Genomic DNA, 22085 nt, shown 5'->3' on the forward strand with positions numbered 1-22085 from the left:
GATTAACCCCCATGATGCCCGTGGAGGTGATGCCGAAGCGGGAGCTGGTGGTGATGTGTGTCCATGGGGGTTGTTGTTTGCCAGTTCAGGAGTCTCTGGGGGTGCTCAGCACCACGCAGGGCTCTTTGTCCCCACTCTTTCAGAGGAACCGGACTGTGCACTAAGGATGCTGGTCGTTCATTTGGGCAAGGTTCATTAAGGGCTTTGACAAGGGAAGAGATGGTGTGGGCCAGGCGAATCCCTGCAGCAGCACAGGAGGCTCCTTCCCCACGTCCCGCGCAGCACAGAGACTTTTTGTAAGTTGAGAGTTTATTTATTAAGACAGGCAGTTTGGAAACAACAGAGTCATTAAACCAGAGGCTGGGGTTTAGAGTTTGGTCTGGAAAGAGAATATAATAAGATTTTTGCTGAGACTTTTGTTCTCAAAGGAAACATTCTTCATTTTTCCTAGGAGATTTTTCAGCCCGAACTCCACTCAATTTAATGTCTGAATGCTCAAAAAAGTCATCCAAGCTCCAGGGATTTTCTTTTTTTTTTTTGCCCTTTCAGTTCTCATTTGCAAACGAAACCCCAAACATGTCTGCTCCCACACTATTACTATTGGCTTTGTTCTCCGGTGTCTCCCTGGACCAGGAGGAGCCCTCTGGGTGCTCAAGGGGCCTTTTGGAGAGGCGGCTGCACTCCACATCCCACGCTGCCATGCTGGGATCCAGCTTCCCCATTTAAATTCGTTAAATTGGTGTGAAACCTGCGTATAAGCGAGATGCAGCCCTGGCATCTGCAGCAGCCTGGATGCTGTGCTTGGTAGGTGGCCCATATAAAAATAATGCCCATATAAAAGTAACACCCTTTGGCCCTCAGGCATTGGGCACATTTAACACCATTGGTTCCTTGAGCTCTGGTTTAGCTGCTGTCAAGTCCCCCCATACCAGCTTGGTCCAGCATCACCCTGAGTGACAGTGCCTGGTCCAGCCCCAGCCTCACTCTCCCATCGGCACTAGCACCAAAACCAGGTTGCAGAGGGGCTGCACCTCTCAAAAGCCCCTTTTCCACGGAAGCCCTTTTTATTTTTCCTCTTTTCCTTCTCTCTTTTCACTGCAGCTTTAAACGAGGCTGCGAGTAAAGAACCGATGGATTTGGAATGGGAAGCTCCTGAACAGAACAGCTTCACCTCGGGGTGTTTGCTTGCCCAGTAGCTGTGAAGAAGAGGTGGGTATGTCTAGGGTTTGCCTTGAAACCTCTCTGTGCTGGCCAGGCTGTGGAGCTGGGTTCTCACCCATATTAGCGTTTACTGTGGTTTTCTTTGGGCTTTTCCTTGTTTTTTTCTTTCTTTTCCCCTCTTCCTGTGTGGACAGTGCTGTGGCCTACACTCATGGAGCTGCTGCAAAGCAGAGGCTGGCATTACATGTTGTAGGCTGGGATTCCTTTCAGTTTCTTGCTATACGGGTCTCAGATGGGTTCTGTAGGTGAGTACTGAGTGCTAAGGGGCTTGGGCTTGGACCACCTGGGAATTTGGGTCCTGTTTAAGATTTCTGCTGGGTTTTTTGTGTCTTGGGAAGCGGCTCAGTGATGACAGGCAGTGGCCAGGGTGCGGGATGCTGGGCTGGGGATGCAGGGGTCACCAGGTCTAGGCCAGGGCAGGCCAGTGGCCCAGACCCCTCCTTGGAGAAGCCTAAAGGGGTTTGCTCAGAGCTCGGTGTCCGGGTCCCCCCATCACCTCCCTGTGAACCCCTGCAGCAGCCGGGACACCCCCAACACGGAGCCTGGCAGTGGGTGCTGATGTCAGACCCTGGAGCACGAGCAGCGCGAGGAGCCTCCCTCTGCACCGTAAGAAGTGAGCAGGCAGAAGGCACCGGAGAGACTTGAAACCATACATTTATTATTCCACATGGAAAGTCATTAAAATGATACACGGAGGCCTGACTATAACCACGTACACCGGGTAAGAGCGTCGACACCGATAGCAGAAAAGCAGACCTGACCGCTTTGCTATGGCTTTGCACCAGTGCTCCCGAAGGAGCCGGCTCTGTTCTCACTGAAGGCAGCACAGCAGAGGCTCCTCCAGAGAGAGCCGATGCCAGCGACTTCAACAGGAGCAGACCCTCTTCTTTCTCTCCCTCCTTCCTTGCCTCCCCCATCCCCAGTCACAAGTGCTACAGATTAAAAAGATGGGCTACATATTAAATATAGGGCATTACCTTCAAGTAGGGCTGGTATATTACACAAATAACCACATTATTTGGTATCACTAGCAATTTTAATGTCCATCATAAGACACCATTAAAAAACCCAGCAAATTTAGCCTTCTTTATCTACAAAGACCTTTCTTCTCATCTCCTTAGCTGTCTGTTGTTATTTTACCCTGCACATACAAGTATTAGAAGCATTATTAAGAATTGGATCCTTCAACACATTAAAGAATTATATTATTATAACAAATAAGACCAAAAATTAGATTTTATAGTTAAATATTCTGTGAGCCAGACAAAGGGGTTTTACTGTACAAGCGATTGTGCATTTTTAAAAAAAGCAAATTATAGTGCAAAGCAAAAACCTTTGGCCTGTCTTGCGGCCACTTGCATACAATAGAGGTGCACACGTCGGCACCTTCACATGACAATATGTCATAACAACATCATTGCCATTCTTTTTATCATTTTATTCTTTAAACTCACTACGAACAGTCTTAAATTAACCTAGTACTACGAATGCCTTGGTTTCTTTGTGCTTTCAATCAGTGGTGTGATCGGATGCTAAACGTAAATGCATCAGAACACAGGCTGCCATGGTCCAGTTTCCACCGCCGGCAAGCGAAGGTTGCAGTTTGGCTGGGGTAGGGCTCTTTAGTTTTCTTCTTATTTAAAAGAGTTGTTCTTCTTGTTGCTTATTTAACTCATGAGTGGTCATTGCATCTTTCCAACTAAGCCAGCATGTCTTGCTCCAGTCATGACGGGGTAGTGCAATTACAACGTTCTGTACTTCAACCGAGTGCTGACAAGCTGCCAACTGAGATTTGGTGATGGGCTGTAATGGTGTCACTGAGACAGAGGGGCCGGGAGGGCAGCTATGAGCTTCAACTTTCATATGCTCGAACACCCCCCCACCCCTCTCCCCCAGATCTTGGTTACTGGTGGCACTGGGGCCATCTGTGTCCCCTTCTGATGCTGGAGAGCAGAGGGTACCATAGATACGTGCTCCCTGGGAACCTCAGCCACCTTTCCAGATGCCTGCCAGCACCTGTGAGGTGCCTGGGGACCCGATTCCTCCTAATGCCACATGATGCAAGCAGCCACCAACAGGCTGGTGGTACCCTTAGCACCCCTTCTTCAGCTTATTCAGCCACAGCAAAACACCCGTGCTCAGGCTCACTCAGGGGACTGGAGGGCGAGGACCTGGAAAAGGCTAGATAGATAATATTGCTTCACAATATTCCCACCACCAAGGGACTGAGTAGAAACTGCTCCTTTCTCCAAATCTCAGTTAGAGCTTTCAGTATGAACTGACAAGTGTAAGCTGCTTCTTAACAAAAACAAAGTCATCACGTGTCCATCCGCTCTGGCTGAAAACACGGGCAAGAATCATCACAGAAAATATGATGCTTCGCCACCAGCTGCATGTGCTGCCCCTCGAAGAGATCGAAAGGAAGACCCAGAGACCAGTGGCAGGGTCATGCCAAAAGCTCCGAAGTCCTTTCTGCAGCTAACGCGCACGGAAGTGCATCTCATACATCTTGGATTGTCCTGAACGCCGCCTTCACCGCAGCCGCCATCGCTGAGATGTGCTGAGGGGAGCAAAGAGCCGAATGGTGAGGTCAGGACGGGAGAGCAAACAAAAACTGAAACACGTCTCGTGAAAAGTACATCTCATGTAAACATCGAGGCGAGGGCGCAGCCCGGCCCGGCTCAGCCACGTTACTGGTTAAAAGTGACGACAATGACAGGAAGAGAACAATAGAACCTCTGTCGTCAACAGCAAGTCACAACAATCACATCACAGCTCTCCTTCGCGTGGCTGACCCGCGGCAGTGCTGCAAACCCGACCCTCTCGCGGCGCCCGCAGCTCTTTGGTGGCTGGGGCCCTGCGCTGGCAGCAGGGAAGGGGAGGATGCAATAGGGGTTATCCTTTTGGTTTTTTCCTTTTGCTTTATCAGTTCAGTCTCCCTGCGGTGGCAGAGGGATGGCTTTGGATGATTCCCTGCTCTCTTCTCTGAAACACTCTGCAGAAGAAGGATGAGCTTTTCCTAACTCTTGAATTCTTTGTGCGGGGAAGAGGTGCGAGTGAGATGACTGAGGAGTGTTCTGCAAGAAACAAACATCTGATTCCACATGTCCTTTTCTCTTTTTCTCTCCCCTATGTACAATCCACATACTGAAAACATATGAAAAGAACCACATCAAGCAACGAATTCAAGCCTCAAGTGGATGTTCATCTTGAAATGTAATGTCGGTCTTGGGTCCATCTTCGCTTGATGTTTGCCTATGCTTGCATGCAGAGATCCTGGTTTGCTTTTGGTTTGGGACACTTTGGTTTACCTTCTCCCTAGGCATCATTTTGCTCTATTCACTATCAAAGGGAGTAACATAACGGTGGCTGATTAAGTTAAAGGTATCGGTGCCCAGCTGAGTTCCTCCTAGTAGGGTCTCCAGACCGACTCGTCCATCCTCCCAGTAGTTGTCATGGTCGTCGGCGAGTTACTGTGGCTCCCATCTGCATCCACCCCATCATTCTGGTTGCCCAGGTTGGGATTCATTAAGTTGTTCCCTGCTGAGGCACTTGTACAAGAGGAGAGCATCCGGGTGGGCGACCGCTCGCCACCGCCTGCCACCATGGAGAACTGGTAGGAGCCCGAAGACGTGCCGTAGTACAAATGGTAGGGAGAGGGGTTGGCCTGGAAGGGTCCACTTTGGTTCTGTGTGGAGCCGGGGTAGGGGGGTGGCAGGTAAGTGTGATGGAAGCGCGTTGTGGTGGGCATGCTGGTCATGCTGATGCCCCCGATGCCGGTGGCAGAGGGAGTCGCGGTGTAGGGGAAGGCGGCAGACATGGCGCCGGGGTAATGCATCCGCGGGTCGGAGAACCTGGTCTCGGTGAGAGCCGGCAGCGTCGGGAAGGAGCGGTCGAACTGCCGAGGGTCAGAGAAGGGGCTCAGCTCTGACGTGCCTGTTGGGGGGCAGGAAGAAAGCGGGTGGTTAGAGCTCTGTCCTGGAGGCTGGTAGCGTTTGTCCTGTAGCCTGCACCATCCCCTGCCCAAGGCATTAAAGTCAGAGGGAAAAGCAACTCCTGGATCTGCCGGGGAACTTAAATACAAAAACCCCTAAAGCCATTTGTTTAAGTTGCTCCCATTTCCTGTCCTAAAATTTGTCGTTTCCTATCCAAGAAGGGACACGACCGAGCTGACTTCGATTCATCTCTGGCAGATTAAAAAACACACCCCATAAACACAGAAAAAAACTGTTTAGCCATTACATCAGCTGTGTAGTAAATAAATGGATGCGGGCCCCAGACGGCCGGACCCTGGGATGGTCGGTGGTGTGTATACACACACCCGGAGACCGGGAGGAAAAGCTGGAGTCCAGACCAGCCTGCTAAGCCTCCTGTGGGTGGCCTGTTCGTGCTGATACCATCAGGGGATGAAGCTGATAAACACACAGCTAAAAACTCCCAAGCCAGGAGCCACAGTATCCCCTGCTTGATTTCTCTGTGTATTTTTCTCCTTCCAAGAGAATGAAGGGAATGAGAAATTCAGGCTTTCTTCTGCTGGGGAAGGGAGACTTGGGTCAGAGTGGTGGGGATGGTACCCAGCTCCCTCGGAGCCCCCCATGCCTTTTCTTGGGGGGTCTAAACCCAAGGGGGTCACAGCCAGCTTGTAACTGGAGAAGGACCTGTACTCAGTGCTGCCGGGTCCCGTCCTCCTGCAGGAAGCCCATGTTAGAGATGGGAATCCCCACCAGCAGGTCCTTTGGGGGCCTCAATGCTTTCCTGTGGCACTCCCAGCTGACCCAAGGCTGCTGCCATCTCCTCCCAGAGCCCAGCACACCTCTGGCCTTGGTGCATCTGAGACAAAGAGAAATGAGTTTTGCTCTACAGGGAGAGCAAACAGAGCAAACCTTCTGTCCCCAGGACATCAGCAGAGCACGCCAAGTTCTGGCATGGGTTATGCAGGACAGCACAGCTGGAAACGCTGCGACTGTGCCCTCCTCAGCCTTCCAGCACCCTCACGAGAGGAAAACCCCTAGAAAGAGCAGCTCTAGCCCAAAGCACTTGGCTGCTGCACTGAGCCCAAAGCCTTGGCCACCTCGAGGAGGCTCTTCAATGGTTCTGTTTGCTCCCAAGACCCCTTGTTCTCCCTTGCTAAGAGCAGGGGCATCATGGCTTTCTGCTTCGGCAATGCAACGTCATCTGGCTTCAGCGGCCTTTTTTTTGTCACATCAGCTGGATTTTAAGTCGACTCGGAGCAGGAAAACATGTGAGATGAGCACGGCAAACATGCGTGTTGGTGTTGGATATGCATGTATCTACAGCCACACGCATTCATGTGGCTGTCTGTTTGCTCTGCCTGCACAGGGACATGTGCTTTATATATATTTATTACAATGAAGCATTTTTAACTTCTCAGGGCCGGTGTTCCAGGCCCTGCGGTGTTTCCCCAGGAGAAGTCACCTGAGCTAATCCCTTGCAGCTAACTCGTGGCGAGGGCACGCTGTGGAGGTGCAGATCGGGAGGGGATTGGGGCTGAACCCTCTTTCTCATCCCAGGCGAGTCCTTCAGCCACCGCGCTGGAAGGAGAAGGGGATGGGAGGTTCCTCCCTCGCCTCCGGCCATTCTGCGGGATCTTCCCACGCAGGCTCCAGGAGGAGAAAGGTGGAGGAGCGCCCGGTCTGTGAACGTGGCTGCGGCTTTGGTGCGAGATAAGAGAGGAGCAGCTCAAAGCCGCTCTGCTCACACCCAGCCTGGCCGCCGTGCGGAGCCTTCAGCGTGCTCGGGCTGGCTGCAAAAGCACAACGCAGCGAAAAGCGCTCACAAGTGACCAGCCCCGCCTCGTCTCGCCCCTCCGCCCGCCGGCAGCGAGCTCTGCCCCGTCCCGGAGCCGCGCTACTGCAGGAGCAGCATCAGAGCTGCTGCCGGGCGCGGGGAGCCGAGGTGTGGGGACCGGCTCTGCAAGAAGCAGCTTGGCCAGAGCCCGTCCTTTCAGCCCCGGTCACTTCAGCCCCGGTCCCTTCAGCCCCGGTCACTTCAGCCCCCGTCCCTTCAGCCCCCGTCCCTTCAGCCCCGGTCACTTCAGCCCCCGTCCTTTCAGCCCCGGTCACTTCAGCCCCCGTCCCTTCAGCCCCCGTCCCTTCAGCCCCGGTCACTTCAGCCCCCGTGCCTTCAGCCCCGGTCACTTCAGCCCCCGTCCCTTCAGCCCCGGTCACTTCAGCCCCCGTCACTTCAGCCCCCGTCCCTTCAGCCCCGGTCACTTCAGGCCCGGTCACTTCAGCCCCGGTCACTTCAGCCCCAGTCACTTCAGCCCCCGTCCCTTCAGCCCCCGTCCCTTCAGCCGGAGCCCGTCGCAGCACCGCTGGCTGCGCTGTTTTGCCGTACACCGAGGCAAAGCAGTCTCAAAATTCCCCTCCCGAAACCCCAGGCTGCTGCTCGCTGCCTTCCCAAGAGCGATCGCGCCGTGCTCCTGTGGTAACTTTCACATGCCTGTAAATAATATTCCATGAAATGCAAATCGAACTAAACCCCAAGTGCTCAGGGCACGTTTCCCTTTCCCTCTGTAACGAAAGCACTCAAAGGGTTTTGGGGTGGTTTTTTTTACAGTCTAAGTTACATTGGCCTGAACTTGTAAAACTCAGCAGCTGGTCCTTGATACCGATTCAGACACAAGTGCATCCACCGTGCTGCTGTGGGGCCGGGGATGCACTGGCTGCTGTCTTCATCCTCACTGGGCCTCAGGGTCAAAGTTGGCCCAGAACAACGCCGGTCTGAGACCGAGAACCCCAGAACAGCCCCCAAACCAACCCCACTGCTGCATCTACCACTGTGCCATGGGGGGTGCGGTGTGGGTGCAGCCTTCCCGGGCTGTGGCAGCCCTGCACTGCTCCATGTGACGCCCTAGCAGCCACCGGCAGGCAGAGCCGGGCCGTGCCCGCTCCCTGTCGCGACACGGCACAGGCGGAGCGCGGACCCTGCCCCCGTGCTGCCCCCCCACGCCGAGGGGAAGCCCCAGCCGCGCCTTCCCTCCGCCAGCAGGGGGCGCCGCGGTCGCTGGGCAGGAGGCGGCCGCTAGGGGGAGCCGCGGCTCGGTGCGGGAGCGGCCGGAACGTGCGGGGCTGAGCCTTCATCCCAGCTCCTTCATCCCAGCTCCTTCATCCCAGCTCCTTCATCCCGGCTGCTCCTTCATCCCAGCTCCTTCATCCCAACTCCTTCATCCCAGCTCCTTCATCCCAGCTCCTTCATCCCGGCTGCTCCTTCATCCCAGCTCCTTCATCCCAGCTCCTTCATCCCAGCTCCTTCATCCCGGCTGCTCCTTCATCCCAGCTCCTTCATCCCAGCTCCTTCATCCCAGCTCCTTCATCCCAACTCCTTCATCCCAGCTCCTTCATCCCAGCTCCTTCATCCCCGCTCCTTCATCCCAGCTCCTTCATCCCCGCTCCTTCATCCCAGCTCCTTCATCCCAGCTCCTTCATCCCAGCTCCTTCATCCCCGCTCCTTCATCCCAGCTCCTTCACCTCAGCTGCTTCATCCCAGCTCCTTCATCCCGGCTGCTCCTTCATCCCGGCTGCTCCTTCATCCCAGCTCCTTCATCCCAGCTCCTTCATCCCCGCTCCTTCATCCCAACTCCTTCATCCCAGCTCCTTCATCCCAGCTCCTTCATCCCAGCTCCTTCACCTCAGCTCCTTCATCCCAGATCCTTCACCTCAGCTCCTTCACCCCAGCTCCTTCATCCCGGCTGCTCCTTCATCCCGGCTGCTCCTTCATCCCAGCTCCTTCATCCCAGCTCCTTCATCCCGGCTGCTCCTTCATCCCAGCTGCTCCTTCATCCCAGCTCCTTCATCCCAGCTCCTTCATCCCAGCTGCTCCTTCATCCCAGCTCCTTCATCCCGAGCTGCTCCTTCATCCCAGGCTGCTCCTTCATCCTGGCTGCTCCTTCATCCTGGGCTGCTCCTTCATCCCAGCTCCTTCATCCCAGCTGCTCCTTCATCCCATTTCCTTCATCCTGGGCTGCTCCTTCATCCCAGCTCCTTCACCTCTGGCTACCCCTCCACCTCGCGAATACACACAGGACAAAGCCACACAGCCCCATGCCTGCATCATCATCCCTCCTGCCTCACAGCTGAGGAGATCTCTACTGAAACAGCCCCAGCAAGGTCCAAATAAACCATTGCGTTTAATGCTCTCCGTAACACCCAACTCAGCAGCAAAGCAATCCTCCATCACGTTCAGCCGGACGTCAAACAACGTCAAACGATGAGCAAGTGATGCACCAAGCAAATGATGGGGAAATGGGTGTGGGTGAAGCTGAACCACGAACCCCATGTGCCCTTCAAGCCCCCACCAATCGCAGGCTGTAAAACACCCATCACCCGTAGCTCCATCACTGCATCACCCCATCACCTCATCGCTCCATCACCCCATTGTCTCTCACCCATCGCCCCATCCCCAGCGCAGGCAGCATCCGGCGCATCTCTCACCCATGTGCGTGCTGCTGCTATGGAGGATTTACTACGCTTGCCTCCCTTGCTCGCCGTCCAGCCCCATTTGCTTTTTTGGGCCCTGGCAATCTGAGCTTGAGTATTTCAGTTGTCCAGTTGCCAATCAAAATATTTGAAGGAAATGTTTATTTTCTTCTCGAAATCACACCAGCTGCTGCACTAACTGAATAAGCCCATTTAGCTGTAAGAATTTAACCATTGTAAGAGTGAATTGAGTCCCCCAACTACTCCAAAATCTGACCCAATCTATCAGCGGAAATGTCAATGTTTTGGATGGGAGTTTGGGGAAGTGTGGAATGTGTATTAAATAAAAGCCATGTAAAGGTCAAAGCCCTGATTAGTAATGCCACTGTCTCCTGGTTAGGGCTGTGCTGCTGGGGGACCACGGAGGCCAGGACACACCCCAGCGTTTAATTGTGCAGCTGCAATTTGCACCTTTTGAGGACCCCCAAGCTCCCCCCCCACATGGAGCTGGACAGAAACAGGCTTTCAAAGCTGCTCAGCTCCTTCCAGATAAAACAACTGCACCCAAGTGACGCGGCAGCTTGCTTTGCACCGTGGAGGCAATACAGGGCTTTTCTTGGGTGGGTGGGAAGGAGGTGGGTGCACAGAGCTCCCTCTGCAGCAGCGGGAGATGAACCTCAGGGCTGCCCCTCTATTTCAGCCCTCATCTCCTGACACCGCTCTAGTCCCCATTTTAGAGATGTGGGGACCAGGAAGTGGCCTATTGAGGTCAACAATAAGCCTAAGCATGTGTGTGTAGTACACAACACACAAATACACAGTGTGTGGTACACACAGACAGAATAAAGGAAGTTTAGAGGGAACTTGATAGCGTGGCACTCTCCAGGCATATAGAATATATAAATATCTACAGCCTGGCCATATATCACCATTTTATTTATATGCATATGTGTGCCTTGCAAAATTGTCATGAAAAATCTAGCCCAGGGGGGAAAAAAAACCCTCTTTTCCTGCCTAATGCCATGATGATTGACGACAGTGTAAACACTAATGATACTTTATGCTTATGTATATAGTACGCATGCACGTGCGAGACGGAGCGCGGACAGAAACTCTCTCTCTGTGTATACCTTTGGCTATTTTTTCTGTACTAGTTTCTGTGATGCTTGGACCTCCAATTTGTCTCTCAGCATTTTCCTGACCTCTCTTCCTCTCTGCTTCCTTCCCCTGATCGTAACAGCTCCATCTGGGAGCACGAGAGGCAGGTGGCCAAGGATGGAGAGAATCTGCTCTGTATGGGAAGATGCAAGAGATGCATTTGGTCTCTGAAGACTCAGCTCATCTCTAGAGCTGCGCTGCTCTCCTCTGCACCCACACAGGCAGGCAGGCTCTCACGCCTCCGTCACATGTGTTAACAAGTTCATTCCTTCCCAAGTAAGGGCCAACTAAAAAAGAGAGCGGCCCCTTCCTCCCACACCACGAAAAATAGAGCAAAAAATTATTTTGGGGGATGGAGGGGTGGTGTTGAAAAGAAAAAGAACCCAAGGGTGTGAACAGCATCCGTTGTTACACGCCCATGGAGCGATTGTTCTGTATCTGATATAACCAGCTCACGAACTGGGTGCAAGTACTTCCTCTGCAGAGTTTGAGAGAGAAAAAAGCCAAACCCCAAACCAAAACACAACAACGCTCGGGTCGCTTATCGCAGCATCGCCAGGCACCTCCTCCAGGCTGCCAAGCACGTTCGCGCCTCAGTTCACGAGCTGTCTCCAGACACCGTGTGCTTGCCACGCACACACACACGTACCCTGGTGAGCAGCGCGAGTCCCCGCTCTGAGTCCTCTCCCAGCACTTCCCATCAGCCCTAAATATTCTGGGCAGCAGCCTCCTGCTGCGCGCAGGCAGTGAGATGGAGATTCCCAGGTATTCCCAGCTCCGCGAACCATGCGCTGCATCTCAGCCTCCTCTGCAAACTCCTCCATTGGGATGCTCATTCTGGACCCATCCTGCCCTCTTAGGAGGACCCTGCCTCTAACGTCCAGTCTGGGTTTTTTCAGGGCCAGTTCAGCCCCATCTCCTGTGCCAGCACTGTCCTCCATAGCTTACATTAGCTCCTCTCCCTGCTGTTTACCCCCTGGATGTATTTACACAGAGCAATCAGCTCGCTCCCAGCCTGCCTTCGCTAGACTAAACAAGCCGGGCTCGCCCCGTTTCCTCTCCCGCAGTAGCTCCTCTCTTCCCCTCGGCATCCCGAGGCCGCATCAGCCAATCCCGGCCAATCCATCCCGCACAGCTCATGAATAAGCTAACGGTGCTAACTGGAGCGGGTGGGTGGGCTGGACGGGAAACGCGCCCTGGATGGCAGGCACTGCCTCTGGCCTGCCTGCGCTTTGCTCTTTACCTGCATTCAAAGGGTATTAACAAAATTAACAAGCCCTGACTACATAAAAGGAAGTTGCTGAATTTACAACCCAGCCTGCAGCTAGACCACCTTGCCTGCTGAGCAGGTTTGGACCAGGCCAAGTCTGCCATGGGAAACCCACTGCGGAGCGGTGGCTGATCGCAGAGGCTGATGGGGCAATAGAAGATGGGGTTCAAACGCAGGCAGTGCCCTCCTGCAGCAGACCCCAGGCTAGCAGTGAGGATCCCAGCACATCCAAAACCCCGTGTCAAAGGCAGGACAGGATCCCTGGAGCGGGGCTGGGCCTCTTGTGCTGCTCCACTCTCCTGCTGTTTCACAGGAGCTGCAGCCCTTGAGCTGCGGCTGGGACACGGAGGTGGCTGCACATCAGCAGCAGGGCAGCGGCTGCGGGTACTTGGGCTCTCCCCAGGGGGATGCTCCAGTCCAGCCCTGGCCCGTGGTTCCTCTTTGACGGTTACACACCACACTCATCTAAGGGACGTTCACTGCGCAGCGGGCAAAAGTAATTGAGAGGAGCAGAGAGGCAGTTTAAAGATAGGCACAGAAGCCTGAAAGCAGGCAGGAAACCCATCTTAAGCGCGCTCCTTCCTCTGAGGCTGAAGCTGAATCCCACAGTATGTTTTCTTCCCACTAATGCTTGCCTAGCTTCCTTTGGAAACAATTTAGTCTCTGCCCATGGTAGAATGTTTTTATCCATTAAGAAACGGATATTTTAAAGAAACCATAAGTCGATCTGGACAGGGATTAGGAAGCAGCAATTCAGGGTATTTGCCGGGCCCATAATTCAGGACTTAACCTCAGAGGAGCCACGTTGCATTTCGGAAACAATAGGGCACTGGCTGCCTATGCCAAGAGGCTTCTTAAAAGTAATGTAATACTTTAAAAATGTGCATTTAGAAAGAAAAAGAGAGAGAGCTTTTACTTTAAATGCACATGGTGAGGCATTCTGCCGATGGCTGGCCTGTGGTAAAAACATTGCACTGGTTTGAAGTAGCGGACTGGAAATCAAGCTGGTTATGGTGGACTGGGTTCCAGCTCAGCAGATCTGAAAGCTCTTCACCAGCAAAGACAGCATCTCCCAAACCGCTCAGCAAACACAGGGCTGGGGGAGGCAGGATGGAGCTTGCAAAAGGATCCAGCATTTACTGTTTGTTCTCCCTGTGAAGTCAAGGGAATTTGGTTCTGCTGGAGCAGTATGAAGGGTATGTAAGGGGATGCTAAGTGCATTAATCAAAGCAGCTCGCTCTGTTACTGAGCAGATCAGGTTTGAGATCACTTTGCAGTTGCCCTTGTGCACACAAGGCCCCTACACATTGCTGGACAATGCACACAACTGCTTTTGAGCAGTTGAAGATGTTTCCACCACAAAGCTGGAGCACAGGAGCTGCTGCCAGGGCAGTCCCCTCTGTCGCAATGGGGATAAAGCAGACCAGCATGACCCACTGCTGGGACAAGGGCAAAGCATCGTGGAGAGAGCCGGGGGCTGCAGGGGCTGTTCCCCTTGGGGAACCCGTCTGTCACCACCCCACTGCCTCATGGCAGCAGCAGAGGCACAAAGCAAGTCCCTTGAACATCTTGCTTCACTTCGGAGAGCTGCTTGATTTGTTTTTAAGCTAGGAGACAAAACCCGGAATGAAGCAAGCACGCAAGGCTCTGGCTTCGCATGCCCCGTAATAAGGCACCGTTTCAAGACATCCTAATGACAGCTTGGTGTCTCGCTGCGGAGACGGGAGAGCCGGCATTTCAAAACCTCACATTTTCCAGACCTCACTGGAGAAGTATGAGGCCAAATCCTCAACGGAGGCGAATGGCTCCGCTCTGCTGAGGCCAGGGAAGCCGCGCTGCTGAAGGGAGATGAGGCTCTGCCTGTCCTGCTGCCTGTCCTACACTAGGGTGAACTCACAAGCGCCCTGGTTTCCCCCAAAGCAGGAATGAATCCTGGTGTGAGGAGGGCTGCCTGTGGGACAGGCAGGGGAAGGGATCGATTCCCTGCCCGTCTGCATGGGGTAGGGGCAAGACTGAAGCCACTGAATACATTGACACTGGGCAGCAGAACCCAGGGCGAGAGCAGGATGTGACCCGCTGGGCTCGGTGCTGAGCACACTCCTCCCGTGTTTCCTGGCATGCCCTTCAGAAACGATCGGTTTGCTCTTACCGGGAGGTTTCTGGTTTGAGACCATTTAACCTCAAGAGGATCGTTTTACACGGGGGCTATTTATAACCTCCGGGGCTGCTTTACTGAAAGTCTTCTGCAAATGGCCGAGGGCCAGATCCTTCTCCCATCGACACCAACGTCCTTGCTGTGATCTCCACCGTGGCCACAGCCTCAGGAGCAAAGGTTGGACTGCGCCGGGGCAAATGCAGCTCCGGAGGACTTCAAAGACCAACACTGTCTCCTGCCTCCCCATCAACTTTGAAGCTCAACCTCCATGTGCTGCGTTCAGGGATTTGAGGTGCCTGAATCCCCCCCTCGGTGGCTGAAGCTGTTCCTGAGCATCTTGGCTTTGCCAGGAGCGGATTAGGAAGCGTTTGTGTAAAGTGCCTGGTCAGCAGAACCGGGAGGCCACGGGCAGGCGCTGAGGACGGAAAACCTCCATGTCCACTGGCCCCCGGCACGGGGAACACTGAGGCTGGGAAGCACCGTGTAAAGGATAGCGGTGCTGGATGAACCTCAGCCTGCCCCGCTGGCTCCTCCTAGCCCGTATCTCGTTATGCTTTTTGCTAATCGGCTTCTCGTGTGTGTTACCTAAGAACGTGCCAAGTCGTGAGAATTACAGGCCTGTTAACTCCGGTGTTATTCTTGGCACGGGCCAGGCTCCACTTACTTGGGTAAAAATTACGATCTCAGTGAATAAGCCGTGTGTGTGCGAGAGAGAGTTTGGGGGTTTGTAGTATTATTGTGATTATATTGGTTGTAGTCAGCGCTGTGTCAAAAGGACAGGGCTGAGACTAAAATGACCGAGCTGATCCTGCTCCCAGTGACGCTGGGAAGAACCCACAGTAATTTTAAGACAGTTCCTCCAACTCAGGAGCAAGGGAGCCAAGAGCAGAGCGTGCACGAACTGCCTTCTGCAGCATTCCTGGTACTCTGGCTTCCCTCCGCAGGAATGACTTTAGATGGCTAATTCTGTGTGTCTCCACTCCTGCTGTCACTTGACATTTGGGAGTTTGGCAGGGATGGCAGCCTGTGGCCAGTTTCAGTTTTTGTCCTGCTGCATTTGTGTCATCACCTGATTCTTTGCTCCAAACGATGCTCTTTGGGTTTCTGGCACTACAGGGGACTGTGCTAATTTAAAATACACACATTTTTCTTTTCCCTGCCCCCAAGAACTCTTTATTACAGCCAACGAGATGAGCCTATGAAGCTCTTTCTCTCCCTCCCTCTTGCCTTTTAAAACAAGAATCCAATGATAATCCTACACACAGTGCCCGGGTTCTTCTCACAAACTGTGCTAATATCAGTGAAAATTCCAAGCATGGAGATTTGCATTTCAATGAGAAATAAATTAAATTTCACTGTAATTTGGAGTTGGGAGGAGCGGGGCAGCTCTACCATTCGGGTAACGTTTTCCAACATGTTTTTGCACCTGAGACACCCTCTTTACCCCGATACTGAGGGTTTCAATCATCTGCAGCACTCCTGAAAGCACAACACAAAGGCTTTTGGAAGCTTTCAAATGAAACCTTCCAAGGGCTACTTCTCACCCAAACTCAAAGGACAAGCAGCGTAAACACTTCCCTAAAACCCCTGTTCATATTTCTGCTGATGTTCAAAGGAGAACACCACCAAGATGATTAAAATGTATGAAAAAAGGAAGACTTCCCACGTGCAGACAGGAGAACAGCCTCTTCATGCACCCTGGTAGCATGCGGCTGTGCTGAGCTGAGCGGAAAGCTGGGAGCAGGGAGGCAGACAGGTATTTCCAGTGCAATGCTGTGTGGGGCTGAGATTCGGGTGCATGGGATGGAGCAGGCTGACCTCTCTTGGGTAACTGGTGGCAATTCCTACCTCTGGCACCAAGCTTTGATGCAGATGCCTGGGGAACGCCCGAGGGCTCAGCTATGCTGATGGCAAATACAGGAGGAGCAAAGGTTGTATGTGTGTGTGCGCACGCGTGCACCCATGCAGGTGTGCATACGTGTGGGGAATTATGCTGGAGCTGGGTGATGGATCACCAGACTTGGCGTAAACACAATGCAACAAGATAAGAAACCATTTGGATTAGCATGTAAAGTATAATACACCCTTTCTAGTTGATGCTTAACCGTCTACGCGGGCGCCTTCATGTCAAAGAAGCTACTGGATTCAGCGTGCATTGCTATGATCTCCCTCGTGTTCCTCCTGAAACTGCTCAGTTTTCCCTAAGACCCTGTATCTAAAGCAAAACACCTGGGTTTACTGTTCAGCAGCCATCTGCTCATTTAATGGGTGCAAAAAGGCTTCTACGGCCGAGAAACCCAAGCAAACCCCTTGTCGGGCAGGCAGGGCTCCTTACCCAGGGGAGAGCTGGACTCCAACCCTAAAACACCATCCGGAGGGAAGCGTGCTCGGCTGGGACGGCTCCGCTCCCTGGCTGGCAGTGTTGGAAGCACAAGGGGTTGGGGTGCGACGCCAGGCTGGGGCACCCAGCCAGTTACCTTGTATTGGAGTTTGAGCCTGGGACCCAAAGTGGCTCGGGGTGCTGAGGGATCCGCGGGGGTTAGGTGTTGTTGGGGTGACTCTCATGGACTGGCGCAGCCGTTCCAGCTCCCCGTAGCGGTCGGTGAAGGGTTTGGCTTGGTCTTCTAGCTTTTGTCTGTGCCCTGGAACATGATAAGAGAGTCTGATATCTGATCAGTTACCCTTTGGCTGGAGCACCCTGGTTACACACTCGGCACAGCCTCCACCCTCGTGGTTTGCTCTAATTCACATGGGCAGTGCTTGGCAGCCCCGGTGCAGGTCGGCTCCGTGGGGCTGTGCACAGCGCACACGTGAGGAAAGACCCTGTGGCTTGGACAGACAGAGCCTGCTGAAGAGGGGACATGGACTGACCCAAAGAGGCCCCAGATGGTCCATTGAGCCAGCATCTGACCAAAGAGCAGGATGTGCACGCCAGGGTCAGGATGCCCTGTGCTGTGCCCGCACCAGCCCTTGCTCACTCTGAGCAAGGAAGGAGCAAGGCAGGAGGAACCCCATCTCCTGGCAGGCTGGTGACTGGGGAACAGCAAAGGAAACCCTGAGTTTTAAGTATTTTCTACAGCATTTGCTCAGTGCACAAAGAACAAACTCTCATCTCGCTCCAGCCGCATCGCCAGCCCTGCCCATGCAGGGTCAGAGCCAGGCAGGGCTGGAGGAGCCGCAGAAGGGATGAAGCAGCTGCCCAGTACCAGGCTGTGGCCACCTCACTTTGCTTTCTCTCTGTTCCTCTTTTCCTACCCATCGAATGGGGAGAGTATTCACCCACCTCCCCAGGCAGGGCAGCAGCTAATGAGCGTTTGTAAAGCACTCCCAGCTCCTTAGGTAGCAGCTGCTGGCACAGGGCAATAATGATTAAATTTATGCTAAGTGTCCCGAGGCGAGAGGCGCATGAAATACACTTGATACATAACTCTTGCATTTTACTATATTAATCATCGCCAAACAGCTTCACTCTCTCTGGGCCCGATTCCAGTCTCAGTTACACCCGCACAAAGCTGGAGGGACTCCAGAGAAGCCGGAGCTGCTTTGGTTTTACACTGGTGCCAGGTTCAGACCTTGCATTCTCCTTGCTCTTTACCAGACGAGCAACACCCCCAGCTCCTTGCACCTGCCATGAAAGGACCTTCCCAAGGTGGCGAATGCCTTATCCCAGCGTGATCGAGCGCAGGGCTCGGGGCACTGGAGGTGTGCGGGCACGCCGGGGAGATAGGCAAGGAGCTGGGAAGAAATCCCTCTGCAGCTCTTCTGAGAGCTGCTGGGCCTTATCAGATCCAGCCCCACAGCCCAGCCGAGTCAAGCTCAGCTCTCGGTGGCTGTTGAGAAGAAAAGTGATGCATTTGAAAGAGAAAAAGTGCAGCTTCCTCTTGCTGGCACCCCCATTCCCTGCCCCTCGCAGCTGCGGAGCGGGAGCTTGGTGTCAGTTTATAGCAAAGGCACAGAAAGTCCCCAGATTTCCCCCTCTTTCAAGCTGCTCTGTGCTATATCTCTTGATCTCCTTTGCTTGGCTCGTCCTGCCGGACCGTCTGCAGAGACGCTGGGTGGGAGCAGAGCACCGGCTCCGGATGGATCTCGCGCTCCCAGCTCAGCTCCCTGCCATGGTGCCGCTCCGCGGGTACCACAACAGCAAATCGCACTCAGCTTCTGCTTCTGAGGGGCTTCGCCTCTCCTCTGGGAGCTCCACATGGAGGTGAAAACCCCACCACCCCCCAAACCCTGCAATCCCCCTGCTCCCGGGTGTGTGAAACTCCAAACAGAAACGTATATTGACACCGGAGAGCAGAGCTCGGCAAGGGCGAACTCCCAGCAGAGAGCAAACCCCAGCACTGTTTTGAAACTGTATTTCCCCTGCTGTGTGAAGTAAACCAAGGAAACCTCAAATCTACATCAGAAACAATCCCTTCTAATCTCTGTGCATCCCTGGACCCCAGGCACCTCAGCCTTATCTGAGCGCCTTTGGAGATGGGAACAGTATCTGTCACTCAGCACCTGTCCCCAGGGGGAAGCGTGTGCACTGAGGTGTCTTGTTTTGGTCCAAGTTTGGTTATTTCAGTGTACGTTTGAGCACAGAAGAAGAAAAATCAGTTTATGTTGTACCTTCAGGCAGTTTTCTCAAGCAGGGCATAGCAGAGAAGCCAAAAAGACTTAAAAGACCAACTTCCACATAAATTTAATGGGAAATAAATTCCCTGTCTCAGCTGAAACCCCATCCTGCAGTAGCATCCTGCATGCAACTGGGAAAAACCTAAATAGTGATCTCAAGTGATCTCTCTGCTGGGAATGTTTCTAAGATGGTTCTGCCACACGACTCGACTGAAGGCTGCATGTGGCTGCATCAAGCTGCACTTGGTTGCCCTGGTCCCCAAGCTGCTGAAGGTGGGCACAGCCCAGGGGGGTTTAAGCCTGAAGTAAGCAGCAGTTCTGTGCCTGCACCCTCTGGAAAGGGCTGGTTTGTGGGGAGACCCAGCAGTTACCAACAAAACCTCTGCAAAACCATCCCAAGACAAAGAAAGTAGAAAGCTTGATGCAAGTGTAAGTCCCAACAAACACGGGGGGCTCATTTAAGAGTGAAAACCCAGATGAGAGCTGCGGTGGGATCAGGACCATTTCAGCTCTCCTAGACCCTCTCCAGGTTGTATCTCACCCCATCTCCATGGGTGGGACCTGGCAGCAATAAACTGCATGAAACAAGACGGCGAATGAGTTAAAAACCACCACCTTGGGCTGCCAACCCTCTTCAGTACAGGCTGTCTGCCCAGGACTTCCTGCCGCTTGTCACTTAATGCTGGGGACGTCAGACCTTGTCACGCAAGAGAGAATCACTGTTAATGGGTTTCTTTCATCAGAACAACCTGAGCTTTTTTAATTTCTGCAGCGGTTGGCTTCATTAAAAGCCCTTCCCCATCTGCCCACAGCTGCCATGGAGAGGAAACCAATGTCGTCAAGTGAACAATAGCTCATACCTTAGAGAAGAGGAAGGTGGTTTCTAGCTTAACCCAAGGACTGACTCAAAGCCTTACGAAGCCAGTGGGTGGATTTTTTAATCGACTTCAAACAGCTCCAGACCTTATCCCAAGGAATCTGTCTGAGAAGTCTTAATCACCCCAACCTGTGAATTCTGGGGCATGAAACCTGCTGCTGGCTTGGAGATGCTGCGCTGCCTTTCCAGCCGTGCTGTCACTGGCTTGCAGGCCAATGTTTATGGAAACAAGTCCTTAGTACTATAAAACGATGGCAGCTACTGACCTTCAGCACTTCTTGTCAGCAGCACAGGGGTTTCACCACTGGATTGGGTTTCCGAGTCAGTTCACTCCGATATTGAACATGACATGATGTAAACATTGACAGATCACCTACGATCCCAGTGTAGCAACAAGATCTGTATCAGCATATCAAACAAACAATCCCATTGAACACTTCCCAGCTGGAAGAGCCGATGTGAATTTGACACTTTAGGCTGGTAATAAGAAGCATACTGGAAGTTTTGGGTGTTTCCTTGGAATGCAGACAGCGAAACAGTGTGTGCCGTGCTGCAGCTCAGGCCCTCAAAGCTATGATTTAAAGACATGCTTTCTGCATTAAAACATTTCAAAGACTAAACACATCCTGCTCTTCCTTCTAGGAGTGTGCAACCTGATGTGGCTTCCGAAGCCGGGACCTGGATGGGGTTTTCAGGCAGTGGGTGGGTGTCCATGGTGTTCACCAAAAGCAGCTTATTTCCCCAGGTTACTGAGATGCAGCATATTAAATTGATCACAGGTAGAAAGGGGTTACAGTCAGGAGAGACAGGGAGCAGCACTGCTCTCCCACCTCGGATTTGGGTGCCACGTTGGTCCCCATCCCCACTGCAGCCCTGTGCTACCAAAGGGAGGGAGCGCAGATGGTGGGAAGTGGCTTGGCCCTGCCCAGGCATCTTGCTGTGAGCGCTGGCGGCAAGCTGGAGCGAAGGAAACGAAGGAAACGCGGCCTTTCAGCTCCGGGGGGATCTCCATTAACACACACATTTGCAGATCATTTCCTTAGCTCCACTGAAGAGGCGGCCAGAGCCGGGAGACGGCAGCAGCTCGAGCAGAGCCGTCAGTGGCCACAGAGACCCCACGCGTCCACCTTTGAAGCAAGGCTCCAAGCATCTCACCAACGAGCCCTCACCACCCTGCACCAAAGGCTCTGCTCGAACATCAACAGCCAAATGCCACAGCCCAGGCAAGGAGCTCGCCGGGAGCAGTCGTGCAGCCGCACTGCACATAATCCAGTGCCTTAGTCTCTACATGTCCATGAGAATGGACCACAAGAAAGCAATCGGCAGCGAACAGAACTCCATTCTGCACACAAAACACCTTTCAAATCCCACTTGTAGCCCTCAAAATAGGTGCTTCAGAGACACACCAATCCTCTACAGAGGGCTGAATTTTTTCCCAGTCTCGGCTTGACTATCAAGTCCCAGCACATGCTCCAGAAACAAGCCACATGTGAAACGCCTGTGTTATGGGAACAGCAGGCCTGTCCCTTGCGGCAGATGGGGGGGTGGTTTCATCTCTGTACACCTATAACACAAGATACGAACATCCCTCAGGTCTTCCCTGGAAACCCATCTCCAGCCCGAGACTCGCCATGGGAAATCCCCGGCCAAGAAGAATCTGGTGGAGCCCCACAGCCAGCGGAGGACAGTGTGGAGACGGGAGCTGGCTGCCCGTGGCAGAAAGGGACTCAAACACACCGCCTCCATGGAGGACAATGGGGATCTCCACCGAGCCCCGGTGAGAGGCAGCAGCCGGCAAGCACCAGCTCTACTTCAGCCCGCTTCTGAAAGCTGAAGCCCAGAAGTTCACAGGAGGGAGCAGGAGGAAAATGTTAGCAGGAACCTTCTCTTCTGCTGCCGAACAAAGTGAGGCACAGATAACTCATTATTCACATGTTTGAAGTTGGCCTGCTTACGCCATTTGGAAAGAGAATCAGTCACGGCGAGGCTTTGCTTTGGTTTCCTCTGGCTTTCGTGAGACACTACCGCTACTGTCTTGCTCCAGCTTGGAGAGAAAGGGGAGTGTGTCGCAATGCGCCGCGGCTCGCACGGCCCCGCGGAGGGTGTACGCCGACTCCAACAACGAGAGGAAAAGAATATTTCAGGGGGTGGGGGAGAGAATTAAAAGAAAAGGGCTGCTAATTTATAAAGCTTTTTTGGCTGGTGGTGGTCTGAGATGAATTGGCTGCCTCTAAAAGGATGAAAATAAATATCCCTCTTTTTGAAGGAAATAGGCTGGCTGCTGGCCAGCTGGCAGGAAGCACAGAGATATGTTGCATTTACAGGAGGTTTTTTTGCTGTCTGAAGCTC

At 53.2% G+C, this 22085-nt stretch overlaps 1 protein-coding gene across 1 annotated transcript in view; it reads right to left on the minus strand.

Moving 5' to 3' along the window:
* Nucleotides 1-3244: 3244 nt before the first annotated feature.
* RUNX3 (RUNX family transcription factor 3) overlaps nt 3245-22085 on the minus strand; it is a 34779-nt gene continuing 15938 nt past the window's right edge. The window contains exons 4-5 of the mRNA XM_061480201.1: nt 16720-16884; nt 3245-5157 (exon numbers count right to left, since the gene is read on the minus strand). Of these exons, the coding sequence (XP_061336185.1) occupies nt 4631-5157; nt 16720-16884 (692 nt within the window). The 3' untranslated portion in view covers nt 3245-4630. The remainder of the gene's footprint in view (nt 5158-16719; nt 16885-22085) is intronic.

The sequence above is a fragment of the Pezoporus flaviventris genome, unplaced genomic scaffold (assembly GCF_033815535.1).
Source record: "Pezoporus flaviventris isolate CSIRO_AGI_PZ_B2104156 unplaced genomic scaffold, CSIRO_AGI_Pfla_v1 ptg000176l, whole genome shotgun sequence".
Taxonomy (NCBI): domain Eukaryota; kingdom Metazoa; phylum Chordata; class Aves; order Psittaciformes; family Psittacidae; genus Pezoporus; species Pezoporus flaviventris.